General features: G+C 39.4%; 2 protein-coding genes across 3 annotated transcripts in view; one reads left to right on the top strand and one right to left on the bottom strand.

Moving 5' to 3' along the window:
• RNF182 (ring finger protein 182) overlaps positions 1–17,889 on the top strand; it is a 238,260-nt gene that overhangs the window by 162,079 nt on the left and 58,292 nt on the right. Inside the window, exons 1-2 of one of the 2 annotated variants that reach the window (XM_073331944.1) lie at positions 14,291–14,356; positions 15,730–15,862. The exons of the other annotated variant lie outside the window; for it this stretch is intronic. The gene's annotated coding sequence lies outside the window, so the exon portion shown is untranslated. Of the gene's footprint in view, positions 1–14,290; positions 14,357–15,729; positions 15,863–17,889 lie in introns of those variants that run through there. 2 annotated transcript variants of the gene reach the window in all.
• Positions 1,789–16,201, bottom strand: CD83 (CD83 molecule). The gene is made up of 5 exons (XM_073331949.1): positions 15,987–16,201; positions 15,720–15,850; positions 6,216–6,447; positions 5,974–6,077; positions 1,789–3,755 (listed from the first exon to the last, which is right to left on the bottom strand). The coding sequence occupies exons 1-5, from the start codon at positions 16,027–16,029 to the stop codon at positions 3,582–3,584; spliced, it is 684 nt and encodes a 227-aa protein (XP_073188050.1). The 5' UTR covers positions 16,030–16,201; the 3' UTR covers positions 1,789–3,581.

Below are 17,889 nucleotides of genomic sequence, written 5' to 3'. Positions count from 1 at the left end.
GTACATGAAAAGATGGGAGTTGCCTTACCGGCGGGGGGGTTTCAGTCTAACGAGACAATTCAATTAACAGTAGAATAAAGCAACTCCTATCTTTTCAGGATCTCAGTCCTTTAACCTTCTGAAATTCATACACCGAATACTATTTAGATGACTGTGAGAGGGACTTTTGAATCGGATCTTAAAATATCTTTCATTTCTGAGTCTTATTACCGTCTTTGGTCATACATTTTGGTTGTGATTCTGCCTGGCCCTCAAGTCTTAATAGCTTAGCAAGTTTTAGGCTCCTAGACTGATCTTCTGTTTTATTATTGTTGTATTGGCATCCTGGGCTGATTGATGGCAGGAGTCAATAGTGAAGGAGAGATGAAGGTCAGGTGGGGACTGACTGTGAAGGACCTTTGAAGTGAACACAAGCGGCTTATTTTGTTACAGTGGAGGGATCCACAACTAGTGGAGAGATGCAAAGAGACAGGTGACATGGCCAAAGGAACAGACTCAGAAAACGAGCTTTGCAGCAGCATTCTGAATGGATACGAACAGGGCAAGATAGCATTTGTCAAAGCCAGAGAGAAGGGTGTGGCAGTATCAAGAGATATTGAAAGCCTGAGAATTTTAGCCCTGTGGATAGCTAGGAATGGTTGTTTCTTAGCGGTCATATGTACAAAGAATCAGCATGATTAGATACAGCCTGGATGTGAGGATCTAGAGAGAGGTCTGAGTGGAAGATGATGTCCAGGTTACAAGCTGAGCGGGAGGCAGGATGGCAGCGTTGTTGACAGTGCTCAAGAAAGGAAGTAGCGGAGAGGACTTGGTGGGGGAAAGATTAGGAGCTCTGTTTTAGCCATGTTTAGCTTGAGCTGATGGCTAGACATCCATGAGGAGATGTCAGAGAGACAACCTGAGATTTTAGAGGCAGAGAGGTAAATCTGTGAGCCATCAGCATTGAGATGATGGTATTATTGGTGTTTAAATTACTGCTGAACTTGTGTTTGTGGATGAGATTACCCAGAAATAAAGTGTAGAGGGGAAAAAAGGAGACCAAGCATACAGAGCCTTGTTGAACTCCTACAGAACGTTGGAAGGTGAATGAGGAGGATCCTCCAGAAGACATGCTGAAGGAACAATTAGAGAGGTAGGAGGAGAACCAAGAGGGGACAGAGTCACAGAAGCCAAAGGTGGACAAGATTTCGAGAAGAAGAGCATGATCTACTGGACTGGTTTATTATTGATTCTTGAGGAGGGATGATGATCAGTTGTCCATACTGATTCTTTTAGATCTACCATGTGCCTTTGATATGTGGAGTTTTGTTGATATCTCAGGGAGAGATGGAATAGCTCTTCTTTTCTTTCTCAGAGGTCCAGCGGGGCAATTGCTGGTCCACCCCAAAGTCTATCTCATTGGGTCTCTTCTTGTCACCTTTCTTGTTCAACATGTATGGAACCTGGGGCCATTAGGAGGGTCAGTAAAGAGGCTTGTGTTATTCAATATCGTGGTTTGCATGCAACTAAACCTAATTAGAATGGCAAAAGAATGAAATTTTAAATAGTTTCTTTTATCTGTATGTATTCATGTCCAATCCACTCTATCACCTACTAAACGTTCATATCACTTTTACTGGCGCCCTGCATTTAAAAGTGGGCACTGATGGAGTAAAATTAGGGGGGATACATTTATCTATTAGCGACGGAACAGGTTTAATTTACCTAAAATTGAACTTTGAGGAGTAAATAAATAATTTTAACCACTTGGAAATACACGAAATAATCAGTTTTACTTACTTACACACACACACACACACACAGTCAGGCATCTTAATCTGTTAACTGTATCAGATGTAAAATAAACCACAGTTGCTATGGAGCAATTTATTTACAATACATGGCACACAGGAATACAGGTAGGTAGGTTACCTCTGAATTTAATTTCACTTACAGTACATGCTTTTATGTAATTAATTTTACATATAAATTCAAATGTGTGGTGGTAATCTAGCATGTACCAAATAAATAACACATTCAGTCCTGCACCCTCACCGTCCTTCTGGCCAACAACTGAACAGAATTCCCTTGAAACTCAATTGGTGCAGAACTTTAATTGGCAAAAGGGGCGTTGTTGAGTGACACAGTTGTGCTTTCCTCCCATTAAACCTTCAATACAGTCAAAGGATAGTCTTCTTTACACAATTTAGAATTACAATCCCTTTTAAAAATTATACTACATCAATTAGCTTTTATAATTATTGAATCCAATTTTTATACAATTATTTTAATGGTATTGTTAAGTGATTGTGAATCTATCCTGTTATGCTCCTCATTTCACAGATTCAAACCTCAAGCACAAACTTCTAGAATTCCTCTAAATTGTATTCTTACTTGAACGTGCATGCAGGCAAGCTAGTGAGGGAAGTTCTGTTCTCTCAGATTCCATCATCTGAGGTCTGGAACCTCCCTTGCTCTCTTTGGTTCAAGGTGACAGGTCTCCTTTCCCTAGAGATACCTGAACTTAGCTTTCCTCAATCCTCATTTTATATACTCCGTATACACCATGAGCAGCCAAAAGTAGGTGCTCTCCTCTCATATCCCTTGGCTTTCTCAGTATATTACAAGGGCAGGTTAAAACCCCCCACAGATGACTGATTTTACAAGCCACAGGCCCTATTTGCCCTAGTGTAATTTCACTGATTTAAACCAGAGATAAATTCAGTCTCATGTGTTTTATAAAACCATAGAAAAATCCATCTGTTTATAAGTCTTCTGAATAGCATGTGCTTCTTCACTGATGTGGTGTGTTTAAAAAGCATAATAAATTTGTAGCTGTGTGTGTGTATGTATGTATGTGTAATACATATAAATGTTCTCTCAAGTAAAGGTGCTCTTGGGAAATCACTGACAGGCCTCTTATTTATCTGCACTCCTTGCACTAATGGAAGGGTCTGCATACTAGGGAAAGATTTCCAGGATGTTGTCTATCTCTCTTACATCTCTGTCCATCAATCACTCTGCGATTAACTCCCCAAAAATAAAAATATCTGCTTGATTTTGGTGAAACTCCAGGATGCTTATGTAGCCATACTTCAGTCATGGTAGCGAATGCCGTCAAAAACAAGAGCTCACCGTCCAGAGGAGAGTGAGGTCTATATGCTTAGCTTTCTGAAAAATTGTACTGCAGCAGCAGTAGTGCATGACTGTTAAAAGAGCCGAGATATTAGTTCAGTCGATAACTTAATCCCCTAAATTAACACTGTCCAATCCTCTCTGTAACGTAGTTTTCAGATGGTAGAAATACCCATCTTGTTCTGAGAGAGGCTATAATGAATTGAAATGGAGCACACGCCAACATTATAGTAGCCTTGTAACAAAGCTGTAAGGCGGCACTGAGTATTTGTTAGTCACCTTAAATTCACCAGCTAGTGTACCGTATGAAGATGCTCTTTGAAGACTTGTCCAGCACAAGCAGGTATTTGACAGATTACCCAAGCTATCAGGCTACCCTGAAGAGGCAGTATGTTAGCTTTTATTTCCTCTCTATGCTGCCCAACCATCCATCTTCATGATGTGTTTATTAATGAGCCCATGCTTTCTTAAACTACATCAACTTGGCCAGAACTCAAATTAGGTCCATTTTTGCAAGTGCTGTTGCTTCCTAAACACTGGATAATCTTCTTTTCTTGTGCACTGACAAGGATAAGTGTGTGTTTCTGTTCTCTTCTGTGTTTATGGTAACCTGGAAGCATGTTCTCTTTTTTTAGGCATGTCTAAAAAAAGCAAAGAAAAGGATCACTTGATGTTAATTTGTTCTTTTTTAAATACATTTTTAAAGTAAGGATTATACATTAAAATTACTGTTAAGAGTTTGCTCAGTGCTAACCACAATTAATTGGAACACCTTCTCTATTCATTTCTCACCAAACTGTGGCTCACCAATAAAAGGAAAATGTTCAACTGTCTTGCTTACCCACTTACCTGAAGTATCACATAATAATAAGACCTAGATACCACAGGGAAACGGAGAACCTTATTTTAAATTTACAGGCTTTGGTGAAAATGGGCCTCCGTTTGGTAATCTTTTTGAAAAGTGACAATCTAGTGTTGGATCACAAACCTGTTTTCACCTGACTTGTATGCCAGTTAAAGTCTGAAATATCTTCATCAAATTGTGAAGTATAAATCTTATTAAAGTCCCAATCCTCCCATCGATCCACACTCAAAACTGCCATTGAGTTCAATGGCTGTTAAGCGCTCAGGAATAATGAGGCTTATAAGAATTTAACAGACATATTGAATAGCAAAGTTCTTTGCTAAGATTAAGACAATATTAAACATTGATGAAAGCTGATTTAGTCTCCCTGAGATTGGACTCCCATGCTAGTAGAGTGTCGCATGTAATTTTTCATCAGGATGGTCACCTCCACATAAGGTTCATTTTTTTTTTTTTAAATCACAAAACTTCAACTGCAAATAAAATTTACAGTTGTAATATGTACAACCAGCACGAGCCACATTAGAGACATTGAACAAAATGGGGGCATCTTTTTTTAATGAGTGATATACTTGCTTTCATACTTTCTTCTTAGCAAATTTCTACAAGATTTAGCTTGTCAAACTTTATTCTGAATGGCACAAATTACTGGCAGAAATTGTCAATCTAAAAAACAGGCAGACATGAGTTTAATTGCTCCCTGAAGATATATGAAAAGCTACTTTTAGCTGCAGCTAATTCTCCAATCAGATAGCATTTATGATTTGTGTCACTGAACATGACAATAATACCAATAAAATTTAGCCAAGAAAACTTTAAAAGTGAATGGTGGAGGGTTTGGGGTTTTTAGTAAAACGCACCAAAACTCTCATGTAAGATTCCCAAAGGGGTGAGGGAGAACAGAACCATTACTGAAAAATCTAATTAGCACTTAAAACTTGAGGGACTTGCCTCCTCAAGGTGATGAACTATAGACTTCCTGGTTTTTCTGCCATAGGGAATGGTTTCACTAGTATCATAAATGTTTCATCCCATTCCTGTCTAGCTAGCTTCTAACATGCCTACTCTCTCCAGATCCCCATAACCATCTCAAAGTTAAGTGTGCGGAGAAAAATATATTTCACTCTCGCTCTTCCCTCCTGATAGTAAGGACCAAAGTTTACATTGCATGGTATTCTCATTTTTTCAGGTTGGTTTGTTTGTTTATTTTTGGTTTGGGGTGGGTTGGTTGGTTTGTTTGTTTTTTTGTCCGGGGTGGCATTACAAGTGGTGGTGCTGTGTGCAGCCAGGTCAAAGAAGTGGCTTTTGTATTTTGCTTTCAATGAGCTGTAATTCATGGTCAATTGCAAACTACTGATTTCATTACCTTTGGTGTATAATATTACTTTCTACTTCTATACTGCTCCACATCCAGTGATCTCAAAATGCTTTACAGACATATAATGGCAAATACTAAGATTCACAGCATCCCTCTGAAGTAATCATCCCTATTTTACAGATAAGGAAACAGGCAAAAATCTCAGGATTTCAGTGAGGGACGTATCAGGATCGCAGTGTGCAGGTTGGACAATATGCAGCCCATCAGACTGGGGAACATAATAAATGGAGCAGATATCCTGTAGGTCTGTACCTCATTCTTGGACAAATTGTATTTCCAGTTGCCACATTGTGTTTGCTGAGAGCATCCACTGAAGTTAATGGCCTTACTCTGAATCTATACTTGGCGTAACTGGGAGCAGAAATGAGCACATTGGTGCTCCGGAAGGACAGTATGTAGTGAGTCAAACTGGTGTATGGAGTGAATAAATACTTTATCTATTGAGGACTCAATCCTGCATTCTTTGTGCACCCAAATCTCTCCGTGACTTTGACAGAAGTTTTGGGCATACAAGGAATTCAGAATTTGGCCATAAACTAGATATGGAAACCAGCTTCTATTGGTAAATGAAATATTTTGAAAAGGCAAAAGCAAACATGTAGAAAACATTACTTACACAGGTAAAAAAGATGAGCAGCAAGTAAAAAATCCCAAGGCAGGACAGCAATAAAAGTTCCGCTCTGTATTTTTCAAATTTTTCATCTAATCGTTCAGTACAACCTGAAATATAAAATAAATGAGATGTTTTAAAGATGTATTGGTACCTCTGTTCACCTTTGAAGTAAAACATATCTTGAAATGGTCTTTAATCACTAAATTGCCATATCAAGCATGAAGAAGTCAAATACCCTACTATACCTGTTACTTTTAATATGATGGTGCCACTTTGGTTGTGTTTTCCAGCTGGTGCCCACAAGTTGCACCCGTATGTCCCACTGTTGTGGCTAGTAGTGTTTGTGATTCTCAAGGAATATGAGGTGTCACTAGAGAGCTGCAAGGATCCATTAAGTTCTTTTGGATAGTAATATTCCACACCATTCTCAAGGGTCTTCCGTACCATCTCTTCCAGTTCTTCACCATTTCCAACGATCTGGAAAACACCAACATATTTTATTGATAAAGCTACAGTGAGCATAATCTGCTGGCTTTCCTCAGTTTTAGGGGAATGATATTTTATACAAACACAAGCTTTGTTTAAAAAAGAAAATGCACAATATATTTGAAGGGGAAAAATTCCAGGATGATGGTATAATATTTTCTGCCTGCAAATGAAGTGATCCTGCCCATCATGAGTTTTATCTACATTTCCAGTGGTTAAGAATGTGTGTGCGTGCATACACACAAACATGCAACTATTCAACATGGTTTCTTAATCTATCTAATCTGGATATATATCCAGTGGAACTACAATACAATAGAAGGCTGTGGGATAAATTCAGCGCCTAGGAAGCTAACAGAGACCCTAGTAGAGGTCCGTAGAGGAGGAGGGAGAGGGCTGTTGCAGCCAGCCTTCCTTGTGCTAGAGAGTTGTAAGAGCTCCCTAATAGGGGTATGGTGCTGATCAGGAAGGAGGCATGGCCAGTGATTAAAGCTCCAAATCTGTCCTTTTAAGTTCCCTTCTTCAGGGCTTATTATCCACAAAAGGAAGAGCACATGCAATAATTCCCAGGGGCCTTCCCCATTTGAACCAGCAGAAAGAAAGAAGGCACTCCCTTCCCTTAATTCACCTTTGACTCAACTTCCCCTTCCTGTTACACTCCACCCAAACAAGGAGGGCCTGTTAACCTTTTACAGGTTGCAGCGCCTTGACCTTGTCACATGGACTTAAGCATTTTAAGACCTTTTATTACTGCCAGAGTGGTGTATATGGAAATCGGGATCTATACTTCTAGTACAGGAATAGATACAGATCTGGTGGGACTGGATCAACTTCAGTGAAATGAATGGAATTGACATGCTTCCATCAAGTGTGCATTTGGTCCTAGCTCTCTAATGAAATGCAAAATTGCCTATAATGCAATACAGAAAGCCGCTCTGGCTGTCAATCCCTTTGCCCTAAAATACAGGTCCTGCTCTCCTAGTATCTCGGCTACCCAATTAGAACACTCCTTTTAAAATTTTACATATAAGTTTCAGATAATTATGTAGATTCTTGTACGTCATCTTGTACAATTTCTGATTTCCCTGACAGCAAACAGTGAGTGGAAAGGTTGGATGGTCTTGTTGTTAAGGCAGAGGACTGGGAATCAGGAGATAGGATGCTTTATTCTTTTCTTATGCTGTTGTAAATTAGGAGAACCACCACTAAAGTCAATGGAATTATGCTAACCAAAAGCTGGTGCAAATGAGAACTAAACAAGGTCCACGAGTTCTAGTCTTGGCCTGACACTAACTTCCTGTATGACCTTAGGCAAATGACTTTGCCATTTGATGTCTCATTTCTTCCATCTGTAAAATGGAGATAATCATGTTTCCCTACTTCACAGGGGTGTTGTGAGGTAGGATTCACTTTTAGCTCTAAAGTTCTTTGAGATGGTCTGGTGTAAGGCATGACTATAGAACTCCAAAATAGTAGAATTATCACTAGAGAGAGACAGACGAGTAAGATGATTTCAGTTTACATTCACCAAAGCACCCTGAGTATGTCTACACTGCACAAACTAAACCCAGGCCCTGACTTAGATTTGAGCCCAAACCTCCCTTCCGTCTACACACAAATCAGTCTGACCTGGGTCAGCAAACATTCAGCAGAGTTCTAGGACTCATGTCCTAGGGGGGTGGGTCAGTGCCCATGTCCTGCTGAGACTTGCATCCAAGCCTTGCTATTTTGCAGTGTGGATGCAGGTCAAGCCGCAAACCCGTGTCAGAAGGTCTGCATAATGCAGTATGGTTGCGTTAGCACAGCTGTGAAACCTGGTCCACCAACTGTAAGCTCAGATTTATAATGCCATGTGGATGGTCAAGCGCAGGTTTGAAAACACTGAGTCTACAAACCTGGTCTCACAGACCCAGGTTTAGTGTGAAGTGTAAATATACCCTCTGTATGGTCTGTACATACAGAATATACTTTTTTTTAAAAAACAGGTAGCTTCACCGCCTACAGTTCCTCCCTCATTTATGGAACTCTGATCATTATTTGGATCCAGATCCTGTTTTATCCAAATCTCTAAATATTGGGAGAAAGGAATATTCACATAAATGGTTCCGATCTTGGCCCATCTCTACTTTACAATTATTATTTTTGTACTTCCTTTATTTCCATGTGGTCTCCTTTTCAACACAGGAAAATACAGTTCTCAGTATCACTCACACTTGAGGGTACAGCATAACAGCCCTGCTACATGTTTTAGGCTACAGGGACATCTGGTGGTAGTTTTAGAGCCTTTGCGTAAAAAGACATCACATTCATCAGTGATTCTATTTTTCCTCAGATGCTTTAAGTAAATAATTTCTCTTTGCAGTCTTTATTTTTATATATATATATATATATATATATATATATATATATATATATATATATATATATATATATATATATATATATATATATCCGTGTGTGTGTGTATATATATATATATATTAAAATCCTCTTTAATTGTAAAATTAGCAGAAAAAGATCTGAAGGAATTTAAGGATTTGAAAGTCTCTCTGCATAGCCCACAGTCATTAAAAATAAAGTCAACAAAATATTCAGAGGCAAGGCAGCAGTCATGTTGTCTCTTAAACACATGTCTACGTTACTACTAACTTATTTTTCCCAAACCTAATTAAAGTCACCAAAATGCTACTTCATCATTTTGCCTCCTCCCATGATACTTAGCAAACTTTTGCTAGACAGAACATTTAACACATCAGGTTCCCATGATAATCCAATACTAATCCATGCCAAATTTTCTCCAGGTGATGCCACAACTGCACAGCATAAGGTGGATGACATGGGGTATGTCTAATTAATTCGACACACAGTCAGCGGATGTTGATTCAGGACACTGTAAGTGGCTGCAATCCACACACATACAAACCATCCTGTTCTTTAATCAGCCTCAAAATGTTTTTTGCCTAGATTTGTGTTTCAGTTCAACCCCATGTTGTAGAGCTACCACTGTTGATAGAGCTACATAGCGTTGAATGTTCTTGATAAGCACTTAGGATCATGAAAGAGAGTTGGGCTTTACCTATACCCCTTTTTCTTGTAATTCCTTTACAAGGTTTCAAAACCAAAAGGCACATTATGAATCATTCTGGAACCCACAGAAATATATAATGTTGAACTTATTTACATAAAAATTGATTCATTAGCATACTGGCTGCTGAGAATTACTGAAGCAAGAATTTTGCTGGGAAACAGGGACCTGCAGGCAGTGTTCTTCTGCCTCTCTGCTTGAAATAAATTAAACAACGAAAGAATTTTGAGTTTATTTTTATTGTCCTATTTATTTGGCCTGGGGACAACATTTCTGACAGGCTTCCAACTTTTCAGAACCACCCAGACAGCTTGCTCTTTGTTGTTGCTCATCACCTTCATGGCAATGAGGAAAAGCATGCTACTTTAAATGCTGGGGTAAGAGGCAATCAACACATGGGGATTCACCCATGAAGCTGTGTGCATTTTTCCAAATTCTAGTCCTAACAAAATATAATTTAGTGCCTTTTTTACAAGCGGGGAAATAGGATGGAAGACAAAAACTGAGTCAACCCAATTACAACTTGAATCAGCACATGAATACAAATCAATGGCTCATGAAAAGGAAAGGTTGTCTTTTCTCCAGGGCATATATCAAATTTGATTGACTATAGTTTTGTTTCTGCAAATCATTTTAAATCTTTGGTTCTCTGAAACATTGGATTTGGGCCCCTTTCTGTACTGGGTTTCTTAGGCTCTCCCTACTGCTATGTTTGAACTCTCTTAAACACATCTTTAGATGTTCTAGACTAGATCCGTTTTTTTTAATGGTTTTTCATGTAGCGTGGCACCATTCATACCATGCTTAAGCACTGTTCAGTTAGAACTGTACTTAAACACTGTTCACAAACATGACTGGGGAGCCAATGTAGACAGGGCTTAAGAGCTGCAAGACTTCTTACCTCTTTAAAATAATTCTCTAGGGCAAATTTTTACTCTTACACTGGTGTAAATCCTTACTAATTCCATTATTTTGATGGAATTATTCAGGAGTTACACCAGTTTAACTGACAGCAAAATTTGAGGCCTTTTGTCTTCTCTGGAGATAGGCGAGAAAAATGGCGAGAAACCACAATGTAAAGAGTACTTTGCTCCAAAAAATTAGTTCCTTACAGTAATTTGTAGTTACTAGAGCTGGGTAAGTAATTTGTAATGAATAATTTACCAAATAAATGTTTTATTTTTTCTGTCTCTGAATTATCCATACAGATTGCCATATTCTCAAATGTATTCACTATTTAAATTTTGATGAATAATTTGTACAAATAGCTCTTGATCTGTAGCTTGTTTACAAGGTGTTGTTTGTGAATATTTGATATCCAAACATTGATTGAACATATAGGTTACATAATGTGCTTCTGTTCTCTGACTGGATGAATGTAATTCTTAGAATCAGGGGAGAATAATTGCGATTCTAAATTTTAAATTCACTTTCAGCAAACATTCTGTAATAGACTTTCTTTCAGCAAACCAAACAAGGTGCAGTATGGGACAAGAATTGTTCTCTAGATCACAGATAGAAAATGTTTTTTTTAGCTGTTCTTTAGAATACAAACTATAACGTCATCTAACTTAGCTGACGTTAACCAAGAGTGAAATTCACCCAGTGCAGAGGTCCTACACACAACTCCCTGCGCTTTGGGGAAAAATAATCAACTAAACTTAATTTTATTAGATATGTTTGAAAGAAAATGGCTATTCAGTTAACATACACACTCCAGTCTCATCAAATGGCTTTCTTTCATAGTACTCTCCTTAAGCAAAATGGTACATTAAATTGACAATATCATGTCCCTTCATCATAAAAACCGCTTTTTATTACATGCAAAATGGTATTGCTCCAAGGCTGATGTCATAATCAAGATGGGTGTGTTACTATTGTTTTTCTGAGTGTAGGATCATTTGGGGAAATGGTTTCATTTAAAAATTCACTATGAATAATAAACTTGAATTTTTTCGCTGTTAAATAAATTGTTGATCTTAATATAAAAAAAATTACAAGAAGGAATTTATTTTCAAATGTCAAGTGTGTAGTGTCCAGTGGCTAATACAGAATGAGCTGGAACTGAACTGAGACTACCTAGTGGATAAATGTTGGTGTCACGAAAACACCTTCATGGTCACTTGGCACTGATGGGTTTCTTATGAACTTTCGCCGCAAAGATCAAGGACAGAATGAGGAAGAAATGTTTTTTCCCATTCAGTGCTTAGGCTTATTAGTGGAGGGGCAGCATATAAAATAAGATTGTTCTTCTGCTATTATGCTTTACCTAATTTTGAGCCAGAGTCTGCCCCTTCTCCCCCTCTCCCTCACCCCCCCCCTCCCAGCTTATTGATGGTGAGTAGTCCCACTGATTTCAAAGTATTACTCAGTGTGAGTATTGGTCACAGATTCTGGCCCATGTTTAGTCTGGTTCCAATCCAGCAAAGTTCTTAAAAACCCACTGGAGAACTCTACCCCTGGCAGAATCTAGCTCTTAGTGAAGAGAACTATTATTTAGGGCTCTGAATTTATTACCCTTCCCTAGCACGGCAGTAAATTCACTTCAAGAGAAAAGTTCCATGTGACGGTGCATTCTGCTCTGTTACACCCAGGCAAACTCAGTGTGCTCTGGGCCTTACAATGGTGCACAGTATATACGGGGAGGAAAGATGAAAGGAGCGGATTCATCCTCACACCCTTCTGAAACACAGAGACTTCTCCATCCCTGTGTCCCGAGGACATGCAGCACACAAAGGGTGCTGGGATGAGGAGGAGCCATTGGTCTGCCCCACCCATCACACACTGCCCAGATTTGGAGAAGGTAAGGTACTCTTTGCACACATGCTCCACTGCTCACCCTAGAGTGTACCCTTCTCCTCAGCCCCAGCAACAACCCAGTGTTGTGCCCAGATGGCAAAACTGAGTCATGAACTCATCTAAAAAAGTTAAGTATATTTTGTGAAACTTAACCCCCCTCAAAATTAAAAAATTGTATTTAATTTGAAATTTGCCACTAAATTCCTTTTTAAAAAATTTGACGTTTTGAAAGCTTTTTTTTATCGGGAGGAAAAAATGCATTTTCTCCTTCTTTACCCAGTGTAAAAAATTTTTAAAAATAAAGTGAAAGTGTGTTTTGGTCTTTTTCCTACTGCAATTAAATTCTTAAGAAAAAAAACTGAAATTTTTCATTTAGAATTTTTTCAGGGGAAAAAAATTTTTTTTCAAGCAAAAAACCCCCAAAATTTCTTGCAGTCAAAAAGGCATTTTTCCAAGATTTTGATGGAAATTTTTTGCTCAGCTCTAATTGGGTATATATGCGGATAGAAACTGACCCTCTGTGCTTTATGTAAAGGCATCAGACAAAAACTAACTTAAATATGTTTTCAGATATGTATTTTGGATACTTATCCAAAGCATTTTGCCTCATTTTTACATTATACAAGAAAGAGCTAGAGCGTTAAGAGTTTTTTCCCCCAGCTAAATAAAAGCTTTTCCCCTTTTAACAAAACTTACTTTTAGATCAGGTTTTTCCTAGCTAAAGCACAAATAAAACAGCCAGATATCGACTAGAATTTAATGTGTATATCTTCTTATCCTGTTTAAAATTAATTGAAAGTAAAAGAATGGCTCTTAGCCCTTACAAAATGCTTCACATGTTCAAATTTCTATACAAACAAGAGCCCTAAGAGGTAGGTGAATAAAGTTTTATTATCCACACTTCTATTTTATAGATGAGACATGGAGAGATCAAAGCCACAATTTCACTAGTTTGCTCCCTAAAGTTTTAGCCGCTTAAATAGAAGTATCCTGATTGTACGGATGCTGAGCACCACCCCTCCAGAGGACTTGTCTGTACTTGTGGGTGCTCAGCATCCCAGGAAGATCAGATCACCCTTATGCAGGTCCCAGTTATGAAAAGTGTAGTTTCAGAAACTTACCCAGCAAATCTGTGACAAAGCCAGGAATAACATCAAGGAGCACGTGGCACTCTGCCTAGTGCCTGATCCACTAGGCCCCACTACTGTAAGTATTTTTGAATAAAAACCCTTGCACTTGAGCTAACTGACTTAGGCCCTGAGCCTATGAACCCTTACACACGTCTAACTTTACACACAAGTAGCTTGATTGACTTCAACGGCCTATTCATGCATGCCACGTTAAGCGCATGTGTACTCACGTGCAGGATTGAGACTTTAGCACATTGGACATAGTTGTAGTACTTAGTACTCCCATATTATATTTATTTGGTTTTTGCGCTAGAATATTATTATTATTATTAAGGGGTTTTTAAGATAAAACTTGAAAACCCTGGTATTCTAAAATATCTTCTTTAAAGGAGATCTTAAAAAAAAAAAATCTAAAAGTGCTCCAATAATTGTTAAGAAAAGGCAATGATGTCCTGCGAGGTGTGTTATCTAAGCATTAATTCCACACAAACTGCAGAGGCACATCATCATCCATCATTTTTTAAAAAGCAGCAGAAGCCAAAGATTAATTGCTCGCATTTACGGCACAGTTCAAAGTGACCTTGTACAAAAGATTTAGCCTAACAGCTGTTTGAACTCTACAGTCTGAAATTTCATACCGTTTGTTGGAATTACTTTTTAATTAGCCCTTTGGGGGCCGTATGTGGTGTTCATTGATTAATCCTTCGGTAGCTGTTTTTTAAATAACTGATTAATTCTACATGTGGTTGCCTAGCTGCACTCTGTCATTTGTTTGTTCTCCTTAAAGTGGTGTGGATGGTGAGAGCAACACTCAGTTAACCAAAGGAGAGAGCATGCAGTGGTCTTCATCAAGGGCCAGATCCTCTTTCTTTGTGCCACCAGAGAGGTACAGCGAATCAGTCCTGCAGCGTTTCCTCAGAATTCTTCTCTCACAATGATGGTTCTCAGTTCTATTCTGTTGTCTGGCCCCACCAGCTCCTGCTCTGGAAAGCACAGTTCCTGCAAGAGCTGTGCTTCCTGGTGCTCCACTGATCAGAACTGATCCTCACCCCTATGTAGGAGGGTTTCTGCCCGCAGTATGGGAAGCAGCACAATAGAGCCTCAGGCTGTTTTAACTTGCACATTTGGGAGCCAGTTTGTCCCCCTGTTTTCTTCCACCCTTAGCCTGCCTCTGTCCATTTTCTTCAGGTCCACAGACCTAAACCAGACCAAGCCCTGTAGAGATGTTTCCCCAGGGTGGGAATCAAGGGAAACATCCCACACAGTTGGAATTCCCCCATTTTACAGGCTCCCAGTGCAGAGATGGAAACATGGGGTATTCATTGATTAATAAATATTTATAAGTAAAATATTTGCTTATTCAGTCTTTAAAAGCGGATGGGGGGAAAAAAGGATCACTGAAACTCTCCAAATCCATCAAGTTGAAGGCCCTCCCTTCTAAGCACTCACTTCCACTCAGCCCAACCCCTCAGGAAAAAACCTGAAGGTAGAAAGACTTTAGATTTATTGATGGACAACTAGAGAAATTCTGAACAATTCTGACTAACTTAGATATATCTTTATGTATGTAGGGACCTCTTCCTGGCCATTCACCAGTAGCACCCACCCACTGCTCTGCTCCCATCCCAAGCTAGGGTGGCTCCTCCAGGTGCTGGCCACCCAACTCTGCTCACTCCCATCATCCACCCCGCACTCACATGGCCCCGCACCACTCAGGTTTGGCCCAGCCGCTCCTCCATCATGGAAGAAGCAACTGGGTCAAATGTGAACGAGTGGTGTTGCGAACTGGAGCAGGTGCTGAGGGCTGCAGCACCAGTCAGTTGGGGGGTTGTTTTTTTTCTAGTGGTTGGGGGGGGGCCTGAAATGGGGGTGTCTGTGCAACTGCACCAAATGCACATTGGTTAGCCCAGGGCTGGAGCAACATTACAGATGCAGCCTTGTGAAGAGCAGAATATCTAGAATAGCAGTGTGGGCATCCTCAGAACTCTGACACAGTGCAGGCTGGTGAGCAGGCAAGGGACACCTAAAGAGTCATGCTCAATCATCTGCATACAGCAGTGTGTAAATATCCTATGGCATGTGACAAGTCATGGCAGGCAATGCCTATGCTACCTTCATGCCTCCACTGCTCTGACAGAAAGATGCTTCTCCATAAAACAACCAAGCATTTCCTATGAGGAAAGTTAGAAGCAGGTGGGAAAGCAAAACAAAATGCATAGTCTTCATAAATCACAGTAACATTTCCTTACTTTATGCCAGGACACTGCCTCATAGGTGACGTGTGGGTCCCGAGGAGCTTCACAGGGCAGCAGGGTTTCTTCTGTACACATCACTGCAACCTCTGGAATGGCCACAGAAGTCCCACGAATGAAACACCATACTGCAAGCACAGGTACACACAAATCATCTTTAAAAAGAGAGGCCTAAGCATTCCAATCTTCAGAAGAATTACTGCCAAAATACACCCTGCAGAAATCAATGAGAAGTAAAATTAAAAATGAAAGCATCATGTTTACCATTGCTCAGGATAACAAGCTGGGTGTAGTATGCCGAAAGCATGGCTTGCTGCTGTCTTGGATTGCAGAGGAGTTGTGATTTGTTCTTTGCAGGAGGAGCTGTGTGAACAGAGGTGAAGCAGCTGCTGTTTCCAGCCTTAGGCAAACAGCTCTAGAGAACGTCAGCAGGGGTATGTCCCAGCCAAACAGTTTGAGTCTGAAGTCCCCAGACGCAGGGAAAATCCCTGAGTGGGAGTGTGAAGGCTCCTCCCCTTAACCCTGCTAGGGCTCCCCCACTTCCCCTTTCTGTTTTTGCTGATGACGTCTCCTTTCCTGCCCCTCTCCTTAACAGGACTGAACAGAAAAGTAAAATTACTCACTGATGACAATAGGTGTCAGCAGTGAGTGCTGAATATGGTATAACTGCAAGTGCAGCCAAGGACAAGCCGTGTTCACTGCCTTTTCAGAAACCATAGTTAAACCCTCAGATTACAACACCAGGGTGACTCCATAGCCCAGGCTTTAAGGATATATCTACATGGGGAAATTTACGGGCATAATGAGACTGGTATAATTATGTAGCTGTAGTTGTATTGTTAAAATTCCCCATGTGGACACTCATATTCCATTTTTTCTGGTTTAGTTTATCTTGTGCTGAAAGCAACAGAAGCCAGAATATGGCACTCCTATTCCAGAAAATGGGTATTCACATAGGGAGTTACACTAGTACAACTACAGCAAGATAATTATACCAGTAAATTTTTCCCTGTAAATTTCCCCACATAGACAAGCTCAGATGGTTTCTGTCAGAAGCCCAATTCGGACACTCCGTTCTAACTTTCTGACGAAGTTATTTCCTTAAAATTGTATAACCCATTCTCAGGGCAGACTTTTTGGGGAAGTTTGAGGTTCATCAGAAAGCATTTATGAATCATAATGCTTTAAAAGATGCTGACATTTTTGAAAATGGTTCAGGTTCTTTTTGTCCACTCAGAACTCAAGGGATTTACCGTAAAACCTTCACAATTGTTTTATGCGCTGATTTTCAAAAGCAGCTAATTTTGTATGTTTAGCACTTCTAGAAATCCAGGCCCGCTTCCCCTGTGGAAGCTAGCCCTGCTAGTGCTATTTTACCATGTTTTTACTTAGTTGGATATGATACATATATTTTCATCTGTGCGTTATCGCTTCTGTGTGACGTCTGGTAAATATTACAAGCTTTACTCTACCTAACCTGAGCTTTTATTTTTAAATGAGTAATGGGGATATGATGCCTAACCACATTTGTATTGTACTGGGAGATACATGGATGAAAAGCAATAGGTGATGTTTAATTTAAATTATAATTTCTATTAACAGTGTTTGACAGGGGAATATGTTCCAATCCTTTTTCTTAACAAAGTCAATTTTCATCTGGGAATTTATTTGTACCCTTTTCTGTAAACAATCATAACATCCTTGCTAAAGGGAGAAGAGATGGAATCGGGTATGAGAGGTATCCTTGTTGCTACTGCTGGAAAAAACATTTCTCCACTTAGCTCAAGTCTACATGAGGAAAAAGCATTCAGTTTTAAAACATTTTAATTAACACATTTTAACTACCGTGACATTAAACAAGACTTTTCCCTTAGTATAGACTGTCATTTAAAACACATTAGCTAAAATGTTTTAAAACATGACTTGGTCCTGTCTAGACTAGGGTGTTAATTTGTGTTTAGTATCAAGTTAGTTAACACATTTCAAAATATGATTTTTTTCCCCTAGGATAGTTATAGCCTCAGACAAATCCTTCTCTCTTTCCCCCTGCAAATATTTATAAACTCAGTTGTCTGTCATCCTCACAATAAAATATACGGACAGTCTGCAGGGGCCATGACAGCAACCAAGCAAGGTATGGAAAAAGAAAGTGAAATTTTATTTGCTT

The sequence above is a fragment of the Lepidochelys kempii genome, chromosome 2, assembly GCF_965140265.1.
Source record: "Lepidochelys kempii isolate rLepKem1 chromosome 2, rLepKem1.hap2, whole genome shotgun sequence".
In the NCBI taxonomy this organism is placed as follows: Eukaryota; Metazoa; Chordata; order Testudines; family Cheloniidae; genus Lepidochelys; species Lepidochelys kempii.
Note: the sequence above shows the minus strand (reverse complement) of the source record. Positions and strands in the feature narration are given on the sequence as shown.